This window comes from Temnothorax americanus, unplaced genomic scaffold (genome assembly GCF_048541705.1).
Source record: "Temnothorax americanus isolate GAGA-0224 unplaced genomic scaffold, ASM4854170v1 Scaffold30, whole genome shotgun sequence".
NCBI lineage: Eukaryota > Metazoa > Arthropoda > Insecta > Hymenoptera > Formicidae > Temnothorax > Temnothorax americanus.
The window spans coordinates 402,718-423,739 of record NW_027509443.1 but is presented as its reverse complement, the minus strand read 5'-3'; the positions used below and the strand labels follow the sequence as shown (position 1 = coordinate 423,739).

Genomic DNA, 21,022 nt, shown 5'->3' with positions numbered 1-21,022 from the left:
CCATTTAATCGAAAATATTTCACTCGTCTAACAGCGTTATTTCTAAAGTTTATGGTTTTTCTGGACTAATAATTTTTTATTAGTTCATTAGAATTTTAACTAAATTGCGTTTATCTACGAATTTTACACATTGCGATCGATTAGATGTTCGTTAAATTGTTTAAAAAATGCAAGGTCCTTGGATTTAATTAAATTAATTGTTCTGATTTTAATACATTGCATAAATAAAACGATTAGCTTTCTGTTTGAAAGACACACAGAGATAAATTGAAAAAAATGCTAGACTCCTGTGAATGTAAAAAAATGCTTTATGTTCTTGAAAAGTACAATAATTTTTAGAATCGTTTCTCTTTCGTCATATATTTCCTTCGTTCCTTATTTTTGAAACGAAAAAATTTTGGCGTGTTTTAAATATGTTTTAGAATCGCGTGAAAAATAATAAATGGGATAGCAGTCGGAGAAAATAGCGTTAACATTCACAAAGGCTATCCGTCTTAATTCGAAACAATTAAAGAAATCACGAAGAATTAATATAAGCTAGAAGATTGTATTATCACTTTAATTAGCATAGATCTATCTTTTCATATAACAGTTCGCGACTTCAAAAGGAGAACGTTCCAGAGTACGATGTGGCGGCGTCGTAGATGAAGGTGTTGTGAACGGGTTTATACTGGTTCGTGATGAGCTTGATTGTTTCCTGCGCCGCAAGCCCGCCCAGAAATGCCGAGATGGAGTGCAATTCCGCGCCGCCGAATCGACAAAGCTCGTGCACGTAATCGTCCTTGGCTAACGGACCGCATCCCCATTCGCTCAACAGTTTCGTGAGGCACGTCTGTAACACGACTCGATTGCAGAACAATTGTAACGTGATAATTTCGTCATACGTGTAAAGAGAAGATAATACCTTAAGCTTCACGATATCGGGTTCCACTTGATCATCAAATTCGCCGGGATACGAATTATACTCTGCCTGGAATTTATCTACTCCCCGGAGCATGACGTAGTAAATCATCATACTCTCTGGATTCTCTAAATTTTGAACTGCAAAAAATGTAAAGTTGTTAAGAGCAGTAGATACTTTAAGCTATTAATTACAAGAAAACATTTTTAAGAGTTATAATTCGTCTTTCTTGTATTACAGTATAATCAATATTTTCTTTTTATTACTATAGAGATAACTTGTTTCACGATTATGAATTATAAATTATAAAATATGATTTTATATTTTTCAAAAGAAGATAATTACCTATAATATTAGTATCAAAAACTTTGGGATCATATTCGTCCGCGATGCAGCTGCCTTTTTCCACATAAATATTAGCGGCATGCCTGCAAAACAGCTTGACCTCCTTTTCTGAAATCGAGTCTGACGATCTTCCTAGTTGACGTAGTAATTGCAAAGTGCGCCTCCATACTGCTTCCGCATCTGCCGATGCTTGTTTATGGTAACTAAAATAGATTCGATATTAACGCGCGTTAGTTTATAACAGATTAAAAATTAACGCACGAAAAAGTACTGCAATCTTAGTGTATATCAATGTTAAAAAAAAGCTTAAATTACATTCTTTCAAATATTATTACTATGATTATATTAATTAAAATGGTAAATAAAAATATAATAACTATTTAAATGTAATATATAACATTTGTTATACTTTTACTATTAATAAACTTACTAATAAAATATTCTTATTTGCATTTTGACACAGAAGACTGTTACTTTTTCGTGCATCACCGTCCTGTATAACTGTCATTTTCAATATACATTTGTTGGAGTGCAATGTATTTCTCAGTGTCCGCAGTCATGTCGGGTAGATTACCCTTAAGTGGTAGCAGTCCTCGCCCTTCGTTATCGATGAAATCACGGACTGCTTTCGCAATTATCCAGAAAGAGCTGCTCTAAAATATATCGATCAGTTTGAACTCAAAATGTTTCCAAACGATATATAAATCATATAGAATATTTCATCGATACCTTCGCTCTCAGATTGACGCAACGATCGTCGTTTAAAATATTTATAACGCTATCGGGAATATCGCTCACTCTTATACATTTATTTACAGCCTTCATAGCTTCCTCGAAATTTTCCTCGCTATTAGACGAATCGTGTTCATCGCGTCTCATGCCAGTTTTTATCATGTCCCTGAGCTGCTGCTTCTCTTTGTAAGTTTTCGGCAAAGCGCCGTGCACCGAAATCCATTTCTCTAGGTATTTGTACAAAATAATTAGGTACGGTACGTGGCAATGATCTTTGAAGCTCATTTCATCTAGATTTATGGAATCTATATGCTTCTTCAGGCTATCAAACGGTCTGTCTAGGCGTAAATCTGGCGTTTCGTTATCCGGATGGGTTTCTACAACCGTGTGCTCCTTTACTTGAATCCGCATATATGCGACAAAGCCTAAGCTCCTACATACTAATAGAGGAATATTCAGTTCCCAAAGTCTTTTCGACAGGAGAATCAACGTTCTGAAAATATTCCCCAAGAATGTATTTATTATTATGTTTATGCCAATGTCAGAAGCGATACTTGAAAAAGATACGTAATGTATAGTTCTATTAAATATTCTTCATAGATTATATACATCTGTATTGTATTCTTACTTTTCAGTCAGCGCAGTCGCTATAACCACGGTGAAGCTATTGAAAAAGTCTGGGCTGTTGGATAAAATTTGTTCAGGCTCCTCGTCGATGTAATCCCCAGTCACGTCTGGATTCAGCTCTAAAAGCATTTGAGTGGCCACTTGCGCTCTGGACTTTCCAACGCTGTCCGCCTCTAGAAAAAAGCTAAGTCAAATCCATTTAATGATTTAATGCGTCGCGTCGAGCCATGCCTTAAGTACCTGGCGTTGTAACAAGATAATGTACACATACTTAGCTTCGATATCCTCGTCGGTGATCTTCTTGCCGTCGACTATGGTGAACGCTCCTATACCTGGAAGCACCAGTGATTTCAGTACCTCTGTGCCAAGTCCGGTAGCGTTTATGAGACAGACATGAGCAGCCTCCAGATTTGCTTGACCGTGGTCGCCCCATAATCTGTCAGGTAGACGAAGATCACAATTGAAAACATCACATACGTCACATGAGAGAAGAGAAAACAAAACTTTTAAGGAGGAAATAGACTGAAGTTAAAAAGACAGCGATACAGAGTTCGCTATCCAATCAAAGATCAGGGAGATTGGAAGTTGGAAGTTGGAGCTGGCAGTTTTAACCTCGAAATATACACTTGGTGATCAGCTTACCTCAACTGGCGATCGTATTTCCGGTTTTTCTCGGACTGTTCGGGCGATTTCGACTCTGGGGATGCCATCGGAGAGGCGAATCTGAGAGGCTAGCGTAGCGGCAGGGAGCACCTCGAGATGCAAAGCCGTACGAATACAACGGCGGCACGACAACACAACTTGCACGCGTGTGTGTGACTTGTGAGTAAGTATATGTGGGAACTGGGACTACTGGGAGTAGGATGTGGGATGGTGTGTGTGTGTGTGGGCGGCCACATGTCACGCACACGTACGCCTGGATCATTAATTTCACAAGTGATAATCGTTTGGAATGGATATGGACATCAGACGGTGGTATAAAGTAGGGCTCGCTATATACGTTTAAACGGAAACACGTTTATATACACGAATTTCGTGCATATTAACAGCAACACGACGGCATCGTGACGGCACCAACTGACACTGTGCTATCAGGGACCTTTCTAGGGTTAAGTGTTTTATTTTTGAATGTACTTTAAATTATTAATGAAATATTTATTACAAATATATAGTCAGAGTTGAGAAGTAATGTATTATTTGTAATATCGTTACCGTTATAGTGTAATAGTAATAGCATAACGTTAAAGCTAAATAGCGCGCGCGAGGCGCGCGTCTGTAGTGTCTAGTGTTCTAAAATCAAATATGACTTTGTGATTGCAGGTTTATAATAGGTATAAAGACGACTTATTTAAATATAAAAACGGATTCTGTGATGGCCTATGAGTTAATGATGAGAACTGATTGTGAGTCTGACAAAGTTTAAAATGGATCTTTGCTTAATATACAGAAAAAAAAATTTTTTTATTTACAAAATATACTGTAGTTTTAACGTGGAAATGTTGAATGATTAATATTGCGTTAAACAAAGAAAACTTGCTTGAATAAAGGCATTATAATTTTATGTAGTTCAATTAAAAAAAAAAAATTTAAATTCTTATAAGATGATTATATAGATTGTTGCATATATACGAAATAATGAACGCGTTAATTTGAGTATATTATAATAAGTTTTGATTTAACTTTTTTTGTGTAGGATAGGACAGTACTCTAAACGTGGCAGATTTGAATAGTGAGAGATCAACGCAAAAAGAAGGTCCACTTTGAAGGGAAACAACCGGCGATTCAAAAACAGAAGCAAAAATATAGAAAAGGATATTCTTAGAATGAGGAAAGTCGGACGGTAATTATTGCAATCGCGATATCGCATTAAGATTACGTACATTTTTATTTTTTATTATAACAATTACATTAACTTGATGAATTAATTCCGCAGTTGGAGAGCGCGCTGAAAATTCGCGTGACATTAAGTACGCTTCGTTTTCTCCGATCGCGAGACGATGCTATAACTGCAAGTAACGACGAGGCGCTCCGCAAACCGGTAAAAATCATTGGCGGCACTTTTCGAAAAGTCGAGAGGTATCGAGGATCGACGAGGCGCGCCGACCTGATGGCGTTCGATATTCGATATTCGCGCGCGCCACGTGCCCGCAGCCCGCGGCGCGGCACGCTAACGCAGCCGACGATCGCTGGCGTTTGACAGTTGTCTTTGATCAATCGCGGAGAGAGAGAGAGAGAGAGAGAGATCGTTTATTTTTACGTAACAAAGCACGCGCGCAATAGCGTTGAATTCCCATTTGTTTGAATCCGCATAATTGGGGATTCATTAACATTGGTAGTGATATTGAATCTCGATTATACATATCGCTGTGTATATTGAACAGTGCATTTCTATGAAATTGCCATTAGAAAATTAACAGGAAAATTATTTTATTCGGATCACATAAGAAGAACCTTTTTCGTTTATGCAAGCCTATGCACATATCATTTTTAATGTATTATATTTATGTTGAATATTTTGGATAATTAAAGTTTAATTTAAGCAGTTTTAGTACTTTAGTAAAACTTTTATCAAAAGAAGGAAATAAATTTATGGAACTAATCCCGTTTAAAATTCAAGCATTCAAGTTATTTAAGTGTTCTATTTTACTTTACTAATGTACTATTTTTTACTTTAATTTATCTTAATTGCAAAACTAAGAGACATTAAAGTTTTAAAACAACCATTTGTTACTTTAGAGTTTGCTATGTCACAAAGTTATGTATTTTTTTAGATTAGACATGAGTAGATAGAATGTGATTACGGCAAGTGATTAATTATTTGATTATATTCAGCAATTATTAATTGTAAGTTCAGTAAGTTGAATATTTTAGTATTTAGATATCAAATCGACAAGCGCGGATAAATCACAAAATCTTTACGTTTTGTAAATTTAAGATAATATTTCGCGTGCGAATATACACAGTGATAACCATGCAATATGAATATAGAGTTTCTTTTTGTATTCTGCTACAAATTTTTTGCAATTTTTATGCCGATTTTCTTTTATCTGTCATTAGCAATTGTCTTTAACACCTGGGACAGAACGTTAAATGTGTTAATGACTATTTAATGAATCATGTGCTCACTACGCGTTCTTATCATTATATTATTTATAGTACGGATACATTTTTCACACGGGTCACTTAAAATGCGCTCATTATAGGCAAATTTTTATTCCCCAACGTACATCATCATAATGAGAAGCAGATAATTTTATCGAGGCCTTTATTATGACATACCGTATTATTTCATCGCAGCTCATCACGGAATTCGTATATAGCCTCTGTGGAAAAAAACTGATATCAAATATCTTGATTACATCTCGATCACGTCAAAATCTCATTCGTTTATCTCGTGCTAACAGCGGTCGTAACACGCCTTCGTAGTACGTATGAGTCACGGAAAACCATGTTGAGAATTTTTCTATCAATTTATATAATATCTATAATATATCGCGAACATTTTGCGCGTAGCGTTATCGATGCCAGTCGATACTAACTTTGTTATCCCTTGTGTTATCCTTGTGTTATCTCCGGACGGGCGTAATTACACACTTCAATTATGTATAGAATTTCGATCGGACTATGTTCCTTGGATTTCGATCGGTCTATAATGCTCTTATTGCCGCGCGTATGCGTCTTCGCACACGGGTATAAGTCGTATATACTCCGTATATACACACATTTCGCACGTTAATACAATTTAGGAAATGAGCCGTACAAGCAAAAGGCGGTCGCCGGTCAGTCGTTATACGAATTAATATTTTAAAGGCTCTTTACCTGTTTTATTTTTCTCGGTAACGATCTAATAAATAATAAATACGATCAAGTCGTTCCGTGTCCGCGTGTCATTACGAGCGAAAGACAAAGGAAATACAAGGAGTTACGTCAATTAACGGTAATGAATTAGGGTGTGTCCGACTATTCGAAATATATCTTCACTACCTTCGACACGACCAGGCTCGAAACTTACTGAATAAAATCGTTTAATCTTTAACGAACGAATTGACTCGCTTATCAGCTGGGAGAGTAAAGGACTCGAGTGACAGTTGAAGAAGAATTCTGACCTCCGCTCCGGTCAGTCGCGCGATCGGATGATCCGAGATGGTGCATGCATGTTTATACATTTTCACTTCGGCAGAATCATTTTCCGGAGTCTTGACCTCGCGTTTTAATGATAATAATTGGAAATGTGGAAGTGCGTATAATTTTTTTTTTAAATCTAATTTTAACTTACAATGTTTCGTAATTTATGCCAGTCGTAAAAAAACTAATATACGCAGGACAGAGCAAGAAAACCAGGTTATTGATAAAAATATACGTTACTTATTGTGAACATTGAAATTATAATGACGCGGTATATGCATAACCTAAAAAAAAAAAAAGAAAGTGGTAGTATTATACCTCGAAAAAACCTAAGTAACAAGTGGTAGATCTTTATATCTCGAAAATCTCGAAAAAATCTAAGCAGTAGTATCTTTATTTCCGAAAAATTATAACCCAAGTGATACACGTCACAAAATTATGTTACCTTATCAAAAAGAAGAGTCGCGTTTCAAGTGATCTATTACAATTACAAAAAAGAAATGATATCTCTTTAAGTTAGAGCGCCAATTACAGAGAGAACATGTATATTGCCTCAAAAAATAATTGTTGCACTACATTGAAAAATCTTTACATTGTGTCAATTAGAAAAGAATGTATAATAACAATTTTATAAGATTAAAAAATTTTATTTAAATTTAACAAGGGAATACAAGATATTTAAATACAAAATTATTTACATGTGTATTTTTTAATGGCCACAAAGAATTACAGAAGTAACAGTACAAAATAAAAATATTTTATTAAAATACATAAATTTTTCTTGTAAAAAAACTTGGCGCTGCTAGACCTCGAAATTTTAAATAAATAAATAAACTTATTCTATACTTAATTATAAGCCGCATTATCCGCCGTCCGCGTAGTCACGCACACCCATATCACTCACTCCCACATCCACGCTGATAATCATTTAATATTACTCCCATTGTATTCTTCTCTGAATTATTTTTATTTATTGTTGTTTTTATTTATTTAAAATTTCGAGGTCTAGCAGCGCCAAGTTTTTTTACAAGAAAAATTTATGTATTTTAATAAAATATTTTTATTTTGTACTGTTACTTCTGTAATTCTTTGTGGCCATTAAAAAATACACATGTAAATAATTTTGTATTTAAATATCTTGTATTCCCTTGTTAAATTTAAATAAAATTTTTTAATTTTATAAAATTGTTATTATACATTCTTTTCTAATTGACACAATGTAAAGATTTTTCAATGTAGTGCAACAATTATTTTTTGAGGCAATATACATGTTCTCTCTGTAATTGGCGCTCTAACTTAAAGAGATATCATTTCTTTTTTGTAATTGTAATAGATCACTTGAAACGCGACTCTTCTTTTTGATAAGGTAACATAATTTTGTGACGTGTATCACTTGGGTTATAATTTTTCGGAAATAAAGATACTACTGCTTAGATTTTTTCGAGATTTTCGAGATATAAAGATCTACCACTTGTTACTTAGGTTTTTTCGAGGTATAATACTACCACTTTCTTTTTTTTTTTTTAGGTAACAACATATACACTACTATACGTGTACTTGGCGCCTTTTTTTACCTTTTTTTAAAAAAGGTAATTTTGTGCGGATATCACGCCTTTTTGTAGTATATTACGCATTGTATAAACAGTATGTACAGGATAAAGCTATTTGGAGGTATAATACTACCACTTTGTTTTTTTCGAGGTAACAACATAACAGGGTAACAACATAATACATATACACTATTATGCGTGTACTTGGCGCTCATTTTACCTTTTTTTTAAAAAGGTAATTTTGTACGGATATCACGCCTTTTTGTAGTGTTACGCAACTTAATCTTATAAACAATATATCTTATAATTTCATAAACCGTATATAATACAAGGTATGAAGCTAAAAGTGTTACGGACTATTATTTCTAAAGAAAACAACAATTTAATATTTTGCTCAGTTTTTAAAAAATAATAATCTGTAACCCTTTTAGTTGTACACCTTGTATATATTTTTCAATTTCAACATAAAACATAATCGCAATAAAGCATGATTAATGTTAATAAGTCGTTAACTGTAAAATTCTTTATTTATTTTTATTTGCGTGTCTTACTGAATGTTGTTCGCAACTGTATATGTACCGATATCTTCAGGTATCGATATTTTTGATAATTATTTTTACGTCAGACATAATTTTAATTCATCCAATTTTTATTATGTCTAAACATAATTTTTGTCCAATTTTTATTATGTCTAGACATAATTTTAATTCAGCGATTATTATTATGTCATGACATAATTTTAATTCTGCCGCTAGGGAAATTTTAAGTCGATTTTTATGAATCAAGCTTGAATTCAATGTTTAGGTGTCCCAGGTTGCCGATGACGAGGTCCACATAGCGCGCTCTATAGTTTTCGGTGTCCAGGTGTATTAATACCTTGAATTTGATGGCCACGTGTTCCAAGTTGCCGATGACGAGGTCCACATAGTGCGCTTCGTAGTTTTCGGTGTCTACATGTATTAATACCTCGAATTCGATATCTACGTGTCCTACATTGGGTGCGTTCAGCCGATACTTTGCTAGCCTAGCAATCGTGAGCAGTCGCTCGTTTTCGCTCGTTTCCTCTTTTTTGACTTACTGGATTAAAAAGAGAAGAAACGAGCAAAAACGAGCAACTGCTCACGATTGCTAGGCTAGCGGAGTATCGGCTGAACGCACCCATTCAGATTTAAAGTTATTAATACACCTAGACACCAAAAACTATGAAGCGCATTATGTGGACCTCGTCATCAGCAACCTGGGACACCTAGACATCAATTTCAAGGTATTAATACACGTAGACACCGAAAACTACGGAGCGCAATATGTGGACCTTGTCATCGGCAACCTGGGACACCTAGACATCGAATTCAACGTACAATTACACCTGGACACCGAAAACTATGAAGCGCACTATCTGGATCTCGTCATCGGCAACCTGGGACACGTGGACACCGAAAACTACGGAGCGCACTATGTGGACCTTGTCATCGGCAACCTGGGATACCTAGACATCGAATTCAACGTACGATTACACCTGGACACCGAAAACTATGAAGCGCACTATCTGGATCTTGTCATCGGCAACCTGGGACACGTGAACATTGAATTCAAGGTATTAATACACGTAGACACCAAAAACTACGGAGCGCACTATGTGGACCTTGTCATCGGCAACCTGGGACACCTAGACGTCGCATTCAACGTATGATTACACCTGGACACCAAAAACTATGAAGCGCACTATCTGGAACCCGTCATCGGCAACCTGGGACACCTAGACATCGAATTCAACGTATGATTACACCTGGACACCGAAAACTACGAAGCGCACTATGTGGACCTCGTCATCGGCAACCTGGGACACGTGGACATCGAATTCAAGGTATTAATACACGTAGACACCGAAAACTACGGAGCGCACTATGTGGACCTCGTCATCGGCAACCTGGGACACCTAGACATCGAATTCAACGTACGATTACACCTGGACACCGAAAACTATGAAGCGCACTATCTGGATCTTGTCATCGGCAACCTGGGACACGTGAACATTGAATTCAAGGTATTAATACACGTAGACACCAAAAACTACGGAGCGCACTATGTGGACCTTGTCATCGGCAACCTGGGACACCTAGACATCGCATTCAACGTACGATTACACTTGGACATCAAAAACTATGAAGCGCATTATCTGGATCCCGTCATCGGCAACCTGGGACACGTGGACATCGAATTCAAGATATTAATACACGTAGACACCAAAAACTACGGAGCGCACTATGTGGACCTCGTCATCGGCAACCTGGGACACGTAGACATCGCATTCAACATATTATTACACCTGGACACCGAAAACTACGAAGCGCACTGTGTGGACCTCGTCATCGGCAACCTGGGACACGTGGACATCGAATTCAACGTATTATTACACCTGGACACCGAAAACTATGAAGCGCACTGTGTGGACCTCGTCATCGGCAACCTGGGACACGTGGACATCGAATTCAACGTATTATTACACCTGGACACCGAAAACTACGAAGCGCACTGTGTGGACCTCGTCATCGGCAACCTGGGACACGTGGACATCGAATTCAAGGTATTAATACACGTAGACACCGAAAACTACGGAGCGCACTATGTGGACCTCGTCATCGGCAACCTGGGACACCTAGACATCGAATTCAACGTACGATTACACCTGGACACCGAAAACTATGAAGCGCACTATCTGGATCTTGTCATCGGCAACCTGGGACACGTGAACATTGAATTCAAGGTATTAATACACGTAGACACCAAAAACTACGGAGCGCACTATGTGGACCTTGTCATCGGCAACCTGGGACACCTAGACATCGCATTCAACGTACGATTACACCTGGACACCGAAAACTATGAAGCGCATTATCTGGATCCCGTCATCGGCAACTTGGGACACGTGGACATCGAATTCAAGATATTAATACACGTAGACACCAAAAACTACGGAGCGCACTATGTGGACCTTGTCATCGGCAACCTGGGACACGTAGACATCGAATTCAACGTATTATTACACCTGGTCACCGAAAACTATAAAGCGCACTATCTGGACCTTGTCATCGGCAACCTGGGATACATAGACATCAAATTCAAGCTTGATTCATAAGAATCGACTTAAAAATTCCCTAGCGGCACTTTCTGCCAAGCATAGAGAACCTACTTTTCCGTTGACTCAATATTTATTATATATATACCTAATTTTTACTTAAATAGAAATCTTCCTCCTGACCGATAAATTTATCGACCTAATTTTGAAATACGCGCGCGATATCGAAACTGGCGATACCTGCGCCGCCAGCGTCGAAAAAGTGAAAGTGACGTTTCTCTGATAGATCGTGGCGTTAGGAGGAAGAGGAGGAGGAGGAGGAGGAGTATCTTAAAAATAAATTTTCACATTTGGACTTTGCGTCGCAATATCTCCGCTCGTAAGGCACGTAGCGGAATATTATGAGAGAAACCCCCCCCTAATTGGACCCCAAGCTATCGATCAAGCCTACTTAGAACTTGATCCGTTCACTCGTTATCGAGATCTCAACATCTCGGGTACTCGCAACCCGTCACGTCGCGTAAAAGAGTCACGGTCGGTCTCGCTCCGCGTGTACTTGGCGCGAGACACTACCGTGTCTCTTGATACTAAACGCGTAAAATTACCATTGACGGCGAAGGAGGAAGAAAAACTATTATATATGTAAACATGTTTTTCCATTTCATTATATGCAGCTCGAGAGGAGTAAAATATATTTCCAGTATTTAATAAATTCTGCGATAAAACTATTGATAATTTTAGCATATGTTTACTTGAGATATTTTTAAATATGTGTTGTATATGTACAAGTCGAGAAATAGCAAGTTGTTGGACATAAAGAAAATGAAAAGGCAATTAAACTACGCAATGAAAAGGTATTCTTAAATAAAGAGAGCCAGTTATTTCGCAACATGAATAGAACTTTGCACGATGAAAAATTCAATATATATTCGAATAAAATGCGCATATTTATTTCCCATTCACTGTCAGGGGTCTGTCAACGGACAGGCAACGAATCCGAGCAGAAATTGCAGCGGTTTGTCATCAATCGCGCGTTCGCATTAATTCCTTGTTTTTCACTAACAGAATTCGCAAACATGACACGATATCGAAATCTGTCGAATGCGGACTCTTCTCGATTTTCGTCGTTAATCCACGTCAAATCGCGTGATTTCCGCCGTCATACTGTGTCAGCGAACTTTGCTGACATTTGCTTACGTTTTATATCGACAGTATTTCTGTCGACTAAATTCGTAGCAAACATTTCGCGAGATCTGCTCTACTTGAGCTATATCTGCTGAAAAAAAGAATCGATTCGACATTGTATCGCGTGATGTTCGCGAAAACATATAACGTCACTGCGCATTATCACAAAGCGCTCGTTTTCTTGACTTTTCTTTACTTTGCGGAACAATGAATCGATTAATAACATTGCTAAATAAGGATTCTATTTGTAATAGTACTTCTCCATATGTAAGTTGTGCGCGAAGATCAAACTCCTCTGCTATTGCATATAAATCTTTAACTTTCTTTTTAATTCTATTCAAAGAGATTTTATTTTATTTTATGAAATTTTATCACACGAATTTTTAAATACTTCAGATTCATGCAATTTATTTATTCTGTATTTGTATATAACCTTCATTAAATATTTTTATAAAGTTCTTTATATCATCATACTTTATATCATACGTTGCTATTATTTATAGAACAGTTCGTTGCAAAAAAATTTACACGTGCTGCACGTGCACAGTATCTTTTTATAATTATCTTTTTAAATTAGGGGACTACTTTTATTGCTTCTATAAGAAGTTAAGTTAGACATTGTTCAATGGGATTGATAGTTAATTCTTGTTTAATAAGAGAGCATTTGTGATTAACATTTACATGGATCAGCATCGCAGATCGCATCGACATTAATATCGATACCATGATTGAATATAAGAAATAATTTATTATTATGAGTTTCCCAACGTTTTTTTTTCACATTTACTCTTTATTTATTATTTATTATATCTTTTTTTATTATTTTTTATAATAAAGCGCCCCCCTCCCCGCCTGCGCCCAACTTTTCGACTCGGGGGGGCTTTGCCCCCCCGAACCCCCCTGCCCGGGGGGTTTCGCCCCCCCGGACCCCCTGTCCCCCGGACCCCAAAACCCCCCCTCGTTGGGAGAAATAATCCCCCGCAAGTCCTTTTTTAAACTTTAGACGCACTTGTGATATAAAATAGTGTGTGTAACACGTACGGGTTTTTCGAGAATTGGACACGCGTGCGGAGTGGACGCACTCAGGTTCGGCTCGTGCGTCACTCCGCACCAGTGTCCAATTCTCAACTTCCCTCACTTGTTACACAAATAACTAATATTTGTTCTTTAAAATATGAAGATACAAAGTACGAAGTTCAACGAAATTATGAATCAAAACGGTCTGTGAAACGCACGGTATATAATTAAAAATTACATCGACCTTCTGACAGAGTCTTGTTTGATAATAAAATATTTGAGAAACATTGAACTTTAAACGTATACATACCTCTTTGGAAGTATTGAATTGTTTATTGAACTGTGATATTGCAATCTCACATTGCACACTTAATCAATGATAATAAAATCAGTCACATAGATTAAAGGCCGTTCTTGTTTACCTCAGTATTACTATAATTATAAATTACAAATCATAATTTACATTATATAATAGGATGAGGATTATCAGAAGATCGATAAAGTATAACTTTTTAATTACTAATTTCTAATTTTTATTTTATATATATATGTACGAGATTATATAAATTAGAAACATTAAAAATAAAAATTAGAAATTAGTAATTAAAAAGTTATACTATATCGATCTTCTGATAATCCTCATCTTATTATATAATGTAAATTGCAAATTATGCAAATTATGATTTGCAATTTATAATTAGTAATATTGATGTGAATATGCAAGAACGGCATTTAATCTATGTGCGACTGATTTTATTATCATTGATTAAGTGTGCAATGTGAGATTGCAATATCACAGTTTAATAGACAATTCAATACTTCCAAAAAGGTACGTTTAAAGTTCGATGTTTCTCAAATATTTTATTATCGAACAAGACTGTCAAGATGAGATCGACGTAATTATACACCGTGTGCGTTTTGCAGACCGTGTTGATTCAGAATTTCGTTGAACTTCGCACTTTGTATCTTCATATCTTAAAGAACAAGACATGTAATCCATTGTTAAATGTAGTTTATTTTATAAAAACACTCCACAAAATAAAAATTTTCGATATCCGGCAATTCATATAGAAGATGTATAATATTTACGTATATACATAGATATAAAAGAAGTTTACGTAATAATGAGTTCCGATCTATCCATTATGATGATACAGGAAACGGTTATTTGCCGATAGTTTGTGATTTGTTGCGAAGAAATTGAAAATAAGTCACGTAGAATAATAGCGATCATGTAACTCTAGCTCGCAAACGAGATACTCGAGGAAACGTCAAATGATTTCCCGTGTACCATCTTTCTTTAACATCAAAAGCATCACTGAGTGCCTTTTAATCGGCCGTAGAAACCTGTCTTTTTATAAACTTTATTAAACCATGAAGACCGCAGGTGAATTTATAGCATAATTGCGCAACGATGCACAAATTCTTATACATTATAGAGAATTGCAAAAAATGAACATTATTCTTTTAAAGGCAAGTTTTTAAAAATAAAATAGATTATCTTTCCATAATATAATATAAAAAATAAATTACTCATTTTTTAATCGTTTCTCGTCTCTGCGACGTATTTTACATTGTAAAAAATTGTGTATTTTATTTAATTAAAAATTAATTGGGAATTAATTCCCTCTTCGCATAACATAATAGTAGGTATTATTATGATAAACAATCTCATTCATTTTTTAAAACAATTTTATCTTAAAAATAAAATTCAACTAAACAGTCATTGGATTTTAATAGCGATTGAAATCTCGAAAGTTTTGATGAAGATGATTGGAAATAAATTCCAATTCTATAGGCTTCAACTTTAACACAGTTTTATCTTTTAATTCCGATCTCCGAATGGATAGAATAAATGTCCAATCGGAAATAATTAATCTTGTACGATTTCAGAGTACTATGCGGCATTTACTCGACGAGCGGCATCGCGCTGTTATTTCTCTTTGTGATGCTATGTGCCTTGAGCGAGAGCGTGAGATATCGAGTGAAATTCACCTTCTTCGTAATAGCGAGCGCGTTAGCCGCAGGATTATGGATACCGTTCATGCTATTTCGAATCGGCAGCTGGAAAAACGCGCTGTAAGTTCCCGTATATGGATAAAGCTAAAATTTCGAGAGTTTTATTAAAATATAAATAAAATGAAATTTTACAGAATGCCGGCTAGAGGCGTGGTGACGATAGCGAAGATCATCGGGATGAATTTCCGTTTTCGCGGCAAGGAGAACATCGTCAAAGACTCGGGCTGCGTCGTGCTCATCAATCATCAGAGTTCATTAGACCTTTGCGGTAATCGAGATTAATTATTGAAATTATTATAAGTTTGTTGTGTTTAAATTAAAAAACGCTCTGAACAAACTCGATAAAATAATAATGCGCGAATAAGAAAGTAGGCTATATCTTATCAGGAACGAAAATGCCGCGCGTGCATAATAAAATTGGCCTTGCAGTTTTAGGTGAGCTGTGGTTAGCGATGGATAACTGCACCGTTATCTCCAAGAAGGAGATTTTGTACCTTGGACCATTTGGTTTCGCGTGCTGGCTCTGGGGGACGGTGTTCATCGATAGAAAAAACGCCGGAGAATCATGCCAGATTATTAACGCTACAGCAGAATCGATTCGTCTGGCGAAGGTGACTTTACTGTAATGCTCTTTGTACCAACTTCGTATTGACCAGTGTTGGGATTTAAAATGACATCAAAAAGTATTATATTATATTAATATTAAGAATATATTAACTCGGAAGAGATTATTTAAATTAAGTGAGATCCAAATAAATCAACATATGTATTTTATATAGAAGTTAATACTTTCAATTGATTCTTTTAGCGGAGGCTTCTTCTATTTCCCGAAGGACATCGACATTCGGGTAATTCATTGCTTCCCTTCAAGAAAGGCGCTTTCCATGTCGCGATTGAATCTCAAATGCCGATTCAACCCGTTGTCGTGTCAAAGTACTACTTTCTGGACGGCAAATTAAAAAGATTCAATTCAGGTAAACAGATTTAACTATATTTTAATGTATGATTTAATATATGATTAAATAATGAAGGAATCAATAATGTGTGTATATATCTGCTTGTGTATATACGTACCATGTATAGTTTTCTATATCTGATTTTTTTTACATATAATTATATATAGATAATTACATTTTCACGTATGATATGTATGTCTATAAAAGATGATTTTATATTTCAGGAAGCAGTTATATTACTGTTTTACCGCCTATTCCCACTGCGGGTTTGACCAAAGACGATCTTCCAAAGCTCATGGAGCAGGCGTACGAAGTTATGAACAAAACCTTCGTAGAATCCACCACGGAGTGCCTCGAGGAACAGATACGAAGTTTGAAGTGCGAGTGATAAGAGTAACCCAAAAAGATTAGCGTAACTAAGTCATTATCAAAATTTTAATCAATCAGAGAGCTCGCGACTAACTTTGTAGATTACACGTGCAGAGATTGCACGTGTGAATGACTTTATCGCGTTACTAATTTCCATGGACGCGTGTGATTCCATAACATTCTTTCATATACACGACGCATGTCAACTTAGAAAGTTTAGCTTTTAGTTCAGTAAGATTCATCTTTATACATATTTCGGTCGATCAATCGATAACTACTTTCCTCGCTTATGTTACAATCACAATGTAAGTTTAGAACATCGTGTTAATCAGTGCTCTTCCATTACTTCTTATACAAGTTTATCTTTAAAGATCAGAAGGATTTTGCGAAGCTCAAATAATTTTTTAACGATGCACAATTTGTACTTTTTATACCTTATACAGAAAAATATAATTTATAACCGACATTCTCTCTTTCTATATCACCATGCAAAACGTGGCGTACATTTTATAACTGATACCAAGTGTAAAATCGTACAATATGTAAAAGTATATGTCTATCCTATTATGTGTATTCCAGTAGGTATAAATTACTTACATTATATGTGTGTGTTGAGTAATATTTTTGCATTAAGTGTTATCAACCTGGATATTTGAAATCTGTTATTATTATTTTACATACGCGATTAATTTGTAACAGATAAGATTTCTCTCGTAATAGAATAAAATATAAAACCTGATTGTAATGAAATTGAATTACTTACTAACAATATAAACGAGATGCACTTATGTACATGTATAAACGTTTCTGTGTAATCTTTTTGATTATTGTAAAAGTAGATCTTATCAAGTATATTTGTGCAACATATCCACTTGATCCTCTTTGAAAAACATTCTATTGACGGGATGGGAAAAATTAATTACTTAATGCGTTAGGAATCTTCAGGAAAAATATGTAATTAATATGTATACGCTTCTTTTTTTGTACTCGTAAGACTATGTTAATACGAGAGCAATATCGAAGAACAGCGGAGTCTGCGGAGTAAATGTCGTCGCAAATGTCTGATTTACATGTCTATACAAGACTAATGTTTGTTGTTACTGCTATAATAAATTATATTTTAAATAATATGGCGCATTTGGGACGATAATATACATATGTATTATCATTTTTATCATTAATTATCAATTTAACTAGATAAAACCTGAAAACAATAAATATTCCCATAAAATATACCATTATGATCAAATATCAAGCAGCAATATCATCAAGTTTTTCAAGACGGTTATAAACCTTGTCGGATACATTGCTCATATTAAAATTTAGTCCTTTTAGATGAAGGATGGTAATCGGTGGGAGTGGGAGTTGACAGAGCCACGTAATTTTTTACCTTTTTACCATAGACGTGATTGCTATTATACAATACGGACAAGACGTTCTCACAGGCATTACCCTAGTTTGCCAGTCAGCTAAATCACACATTTGGCTCAAAGGCTTTATCCGAATGAATATTAATGTCTTCTTCAGCCTGGAGTGCAGAATAAATATTAGATTTCGTCATTCGAGGCCAAATTATTTCCGATGATAAAGCATCCATCTCGATAGCACAAATATCGCAGATATTTCTTTTCCTTGTAATCATTTTCCCTTCATCCTTGACATCAGTCTCTTTCGCGTTCTTTCTATTTGTACAATTATCCAAAGCTGACGATCCATGTTGTATACTGTTCAAACACGAGCGTTTGCCAGCTTGTGTTTGTACATTCGTTTTTATTCTTCTTGGAATTATTATCTTAGGAAAACTATTATATTTCGTCTGGTCTGTCGTTCGATACGTTTGAATGCCTTTTTGTTGAACATTTGGAGTTGAAGTTTTTACAGATATTTTTCTATTAAATACTGAAGTTGTTAATGCAGGAATAACGCATTGAATTTGTTTACTGTTTTTTAATGGCCATGGATCGCTGATAAAGTTCCCTGTTCCAGATTTTTTATACCCTTGGTTATTTTCTTCAGAATATATGTATCTTTCTTGAGACAGAACTTTCTGTAAATATAATTTTACGTAATTATTATATAATTATTATACATTTCTACATTTTGTTTGAACATTTTGCTATTTTAATGACAGATTTTCTCATAAATCAAATAAAATTATCAATATTAACTTACCTTCACAATTTCATCGATCTTTTCCTTTTTTTCGCTTACATTTCTCCACGAGGAGATTATGTTAAGAGATGGTTCATTCTCAGCTCTAAAACCTTTAATTAAATCATCTTTTCTCATGTTCGTTCTGTTTACAATATATGTTCTGGCTTTTCTTCGCTCGGTAAATTCGTCGACATCTTCCAAATCGCAGTAATCGTTACAAATATCAACTTCGAGATCCACCGAAAGTGAAGAAGTTAAAGATTCGTCCATTCCAATTTCGACAGGCGAAGAATCCGTGCAACATTCACTATTTCGCACCGTATCGACATTTATAAACTTCGGGAAATCTCTCTTTTCCCCGAAACTTAGGCACTCGAGCGTCAATTCGCTGATTTCGTCCTCTACTTTTTTCTCCGGCGTGCTACATCTGTATTTATTACATGGCAATTTATGTAGCGCATAAGGACATTGTTTCCTGCATGAACATTTTTTATATTTTTTTATTTTATTCTTTAAAAACGTTTGTCTCACATGATTTTTTGATAATTTATCTGCGAACCTATCTAAGTGAATCACAGATCGATCATCGTTTATCATTGATAACGGGCTGGTTTGCTCATTATTTTCCGTAATGTTTCGACTTGCAAAACGGTTACAATTGTACGACTTCTTGTAACTTTCTTGTCGTGAACATATAACAATGTCTGCTTGTGCAGAAGTATCAGATGTAAATGAAGTATCTATCGAATTATCCAATTCTTCGACAATGTCGGTGTACTTATTTATATATTCGTTTCTTCTATGGAATTTTAAGGACTTTTGTTGTTCTTTTCTTCGCAAAAGACACATTTGTTGCTTTTCATTGGATGTTACACATTTATTTTTAGTGCTCTTTGCGAATTGTTGAGTTTTTCGAACACTTTGTATATTTTTAATAATCTTGTTTTTAAAGTATTTCAAGTTATCGTATATCGTTGAGAATCTAATTGGTTCTTGACCCTCTTTCCTCAAGACCTTATACACAAAGTAATATACATTTTCTTTTTATAAGTTTAATACGGTTTAATTATTCTTACGTAAAACTATATTGCTATATATATTCTTTATATAAATAATTTTTATTATAAACGTAGATAATTGTTATATGTATAAATAACAAAAGACGGCAACATGCTATGACATTTATTATATTAAATTCTCAAATCTTAATCAATTTTTCCAAATACTGTGTGAAGAAGAACATTGTTTATGTAGGAAATATTAATAAATATGTCGGAAATATTATGTTAAATTTGTAAAAGAGAATATTATGTAAAAACGAACATATACATATATAATATTTATATGAGAAATTCTTATGACCAAAAAATGTTAGTTATTATTATTAAAAATATCTTTGTTTAATATATTATCAAAATACCTGGCTATTTTTTGTGAGCTTATACGTTTCGTCGATCCTTGCGGAAAATCCAATATTTTCAAAATATGGTTTTACTTTTTGTAATACATTCGGACTAGCATCATCAATTTTGTCATTTTCTTTTATAGATTCGAAACATACATTTTCACGATTTGCGTTGAAGGATATTTTCTTCAAACAATTTAGCTCCGACCTAAGTTCGTCCACTACATCTGAAAGAGCTTCCACTTGTTCGAGTATTTGTTTGAGTTTACACTGATCATGACGATTATGACAAATCTCTTTTGACATAACTTGTACTATATATCAGAATAATGATATTCTAAAAAGAAAATAAATGCGGAACTTTTTATTAACATTATATAGCATATTAATAATTTATAAAATCAAAGATTTGAATTAAAGTGAAATACTATTTTTGAATAACATGGTTAAGTTACATCTCTGTCATCTACATATTAATTTGTTTTTCTTATATATGTATACAATTAAAAAACGCTGTTAAGAGAAAGCAAACTTCAAAACTGAAGTTATTACTTATGAGTT

The 21,022-nt window shown here is 35.0% G+C and overlaps 3 protein-coding genes across 6 annotated transcripts; 1 reads left to right on the top strand and 2 right to left on the bottom strand.

The window, feature by feature from the left end:
* Window positions 1–541: 541 nt before the first annotated feature.
* App-bp1 (Nedd8-activating enzyme E1 regulatory subunit APP-BP1) lies at window positions 542–6,668 on the bottom strand. 2 transcript variants are annotated; one of them, XM_077412533.1, is made up of 9 exons: window positions 6,425–6,668; window positions 3,248–3,521; window positions 2,877–3,041; window positions 2,607–2,789; window positions 1,976–2,471; window positions 1,766–1,899; window positions 1,247–1,449; window positions 905–1,041; window positions 542–832 (listed from the first exon to the last, which is right to left on the bottom strand). In XM_077412533.1, exons 2-9 carry the CDS (start codon window positions 3,313–3,315, stop codon window positions 602–604), a joined length of 1,617 nt encoding a protein of 538 aa, XP_077268659.1. In that variant the 5' UTR covers window positions 3,316–3,521; window positions 6,425–6,668; the 3' UTR covers window positions 542–601. The 2 variants fall into 2 exon arrangements, with proteins under 2 accessions (XP_077268659.1, XP_077268660.1); XM_077412534.1 differs by lacking the exons at window positions 3,248–3,521; window positions 6,425–6,668 and having other exon boundaries at window positions 2,607–2,778; window positions 2,877–3,018.
* On the top strand, window positions 4,414–18,030 carry LOC143900809 (1-acyl-sn-glycerol-3-phosphate acyltransferase alpha-like). 3 transcript variants are annotated; one of them, XM_077412538.1, is made up of 6 exons: window positions 4,414–4,445; window positions 15,452–15,637; window positions 15,712–15,845; window positions 16,007–16,188; window positions 16,386–16,551; window positions 16,758–18,030. In XM_077412538.1, exons 1-6 carry the CDS (start codon window positions 4,429–4,431, stop codon window positions 16,919–16,921), a joined length of 849 nt encoding a protein of 282 aa, XP_077268664.1. In that variant the 5' UTR covers window positions 4,414–4,428; the 3' UTR covers window positions 16,922–18,030. The 3 variants fall into 3 exon arrangements, with proteins under 3 accessions (XP_077268664.1, XP_077268665.1, XP_077268663.1); XM_077412539.1 differs by lacking the exon at window positions 4,414–4,445 and adding an exon at window positions 6,820–6,842; XM_077412537.1 differs by lacking the exon at window positions 4,414–4,445 and adding an exon at window positions 6,882–6,946.
* Window positions 17,539–19,441, bottom strand: LOC143900810 (uncharacterized). The gene is made up of 2 exons (XM_077412540.1): window positions 19,075–19,441; window positions 17,539–18,949 (listed from the first exon to the last, which is right to left on the bottom strand). The coding sequence occupies exons 1-2, from the start codon at window positions 19,324–19,326 to the stop codon at window positions 18,377–18,379; spliced, it is 825 nt and encodes a 274-aa protein (XP_077268666.1). The 5' UTR covers window positions 19,327–19,441; the 3' UTR covers window positions 17,539–18,376.
* Between the last annotated feature and the right edge of the window lie 1,581 nt (window positions 19,442–21,022).

Coding starts and splice junctions, on each gene's coding strand:
- App-bp1 (XM_077412533.1), bottom strand. CDS start 3,315: ATGGCATCCCCAGAGTCGAAATCGCCCGAACAGTCCGAGAAAAACCGG. Junction 2,790..2,876: donor GACGAGGATATCGAAGCTAA/GTATGTGTACAT, acceptor GATTTGACTTAG/CTTTTTTCTAGAGGCGGACA. Junction 2,472..2,606: donor GCGACTGCGCTGACTGAAAA/GTAAGAATACAA, acceptor GAATATTTTCAG/AACGTTGATTCTCCTGTCGA.
- LOC143900809 (XM_077412537.1), top strand. CDS start 6,897: ATGCCAGTCGTAAAAAAACTAATATACGCAGGACAGAGCAAGAAAACC. Junction 15,638..15,711: donor GGCAGCTGGAAAAACGCGCT/GTAAGTTCCCGT, acceptor GAAATTTTACAG/AATGCCGGCTAGAGGCGTGG. Junction 16,189..16,385: donor AATCGATTCGTCTGGCGAAG/GTGACTTTACTG, acceptor TGATTCTTTTAG/CGGAGGCTTCTTCTATTTCC.
- LOC143900810 (XM_077412540.1), bottom strand. CDS start 19,326: ATGGACGAATCTTTAACTTCTTCACTTTCGGTGGATCTCGAAGTTGAT. Junction 18,950..19,074: donor AGATCGATGAAATTGTGAAG/GTAAGTTAATAT, acceptor TTATATTTACAG/AAAGTTCTGTCTCAAGAAAG.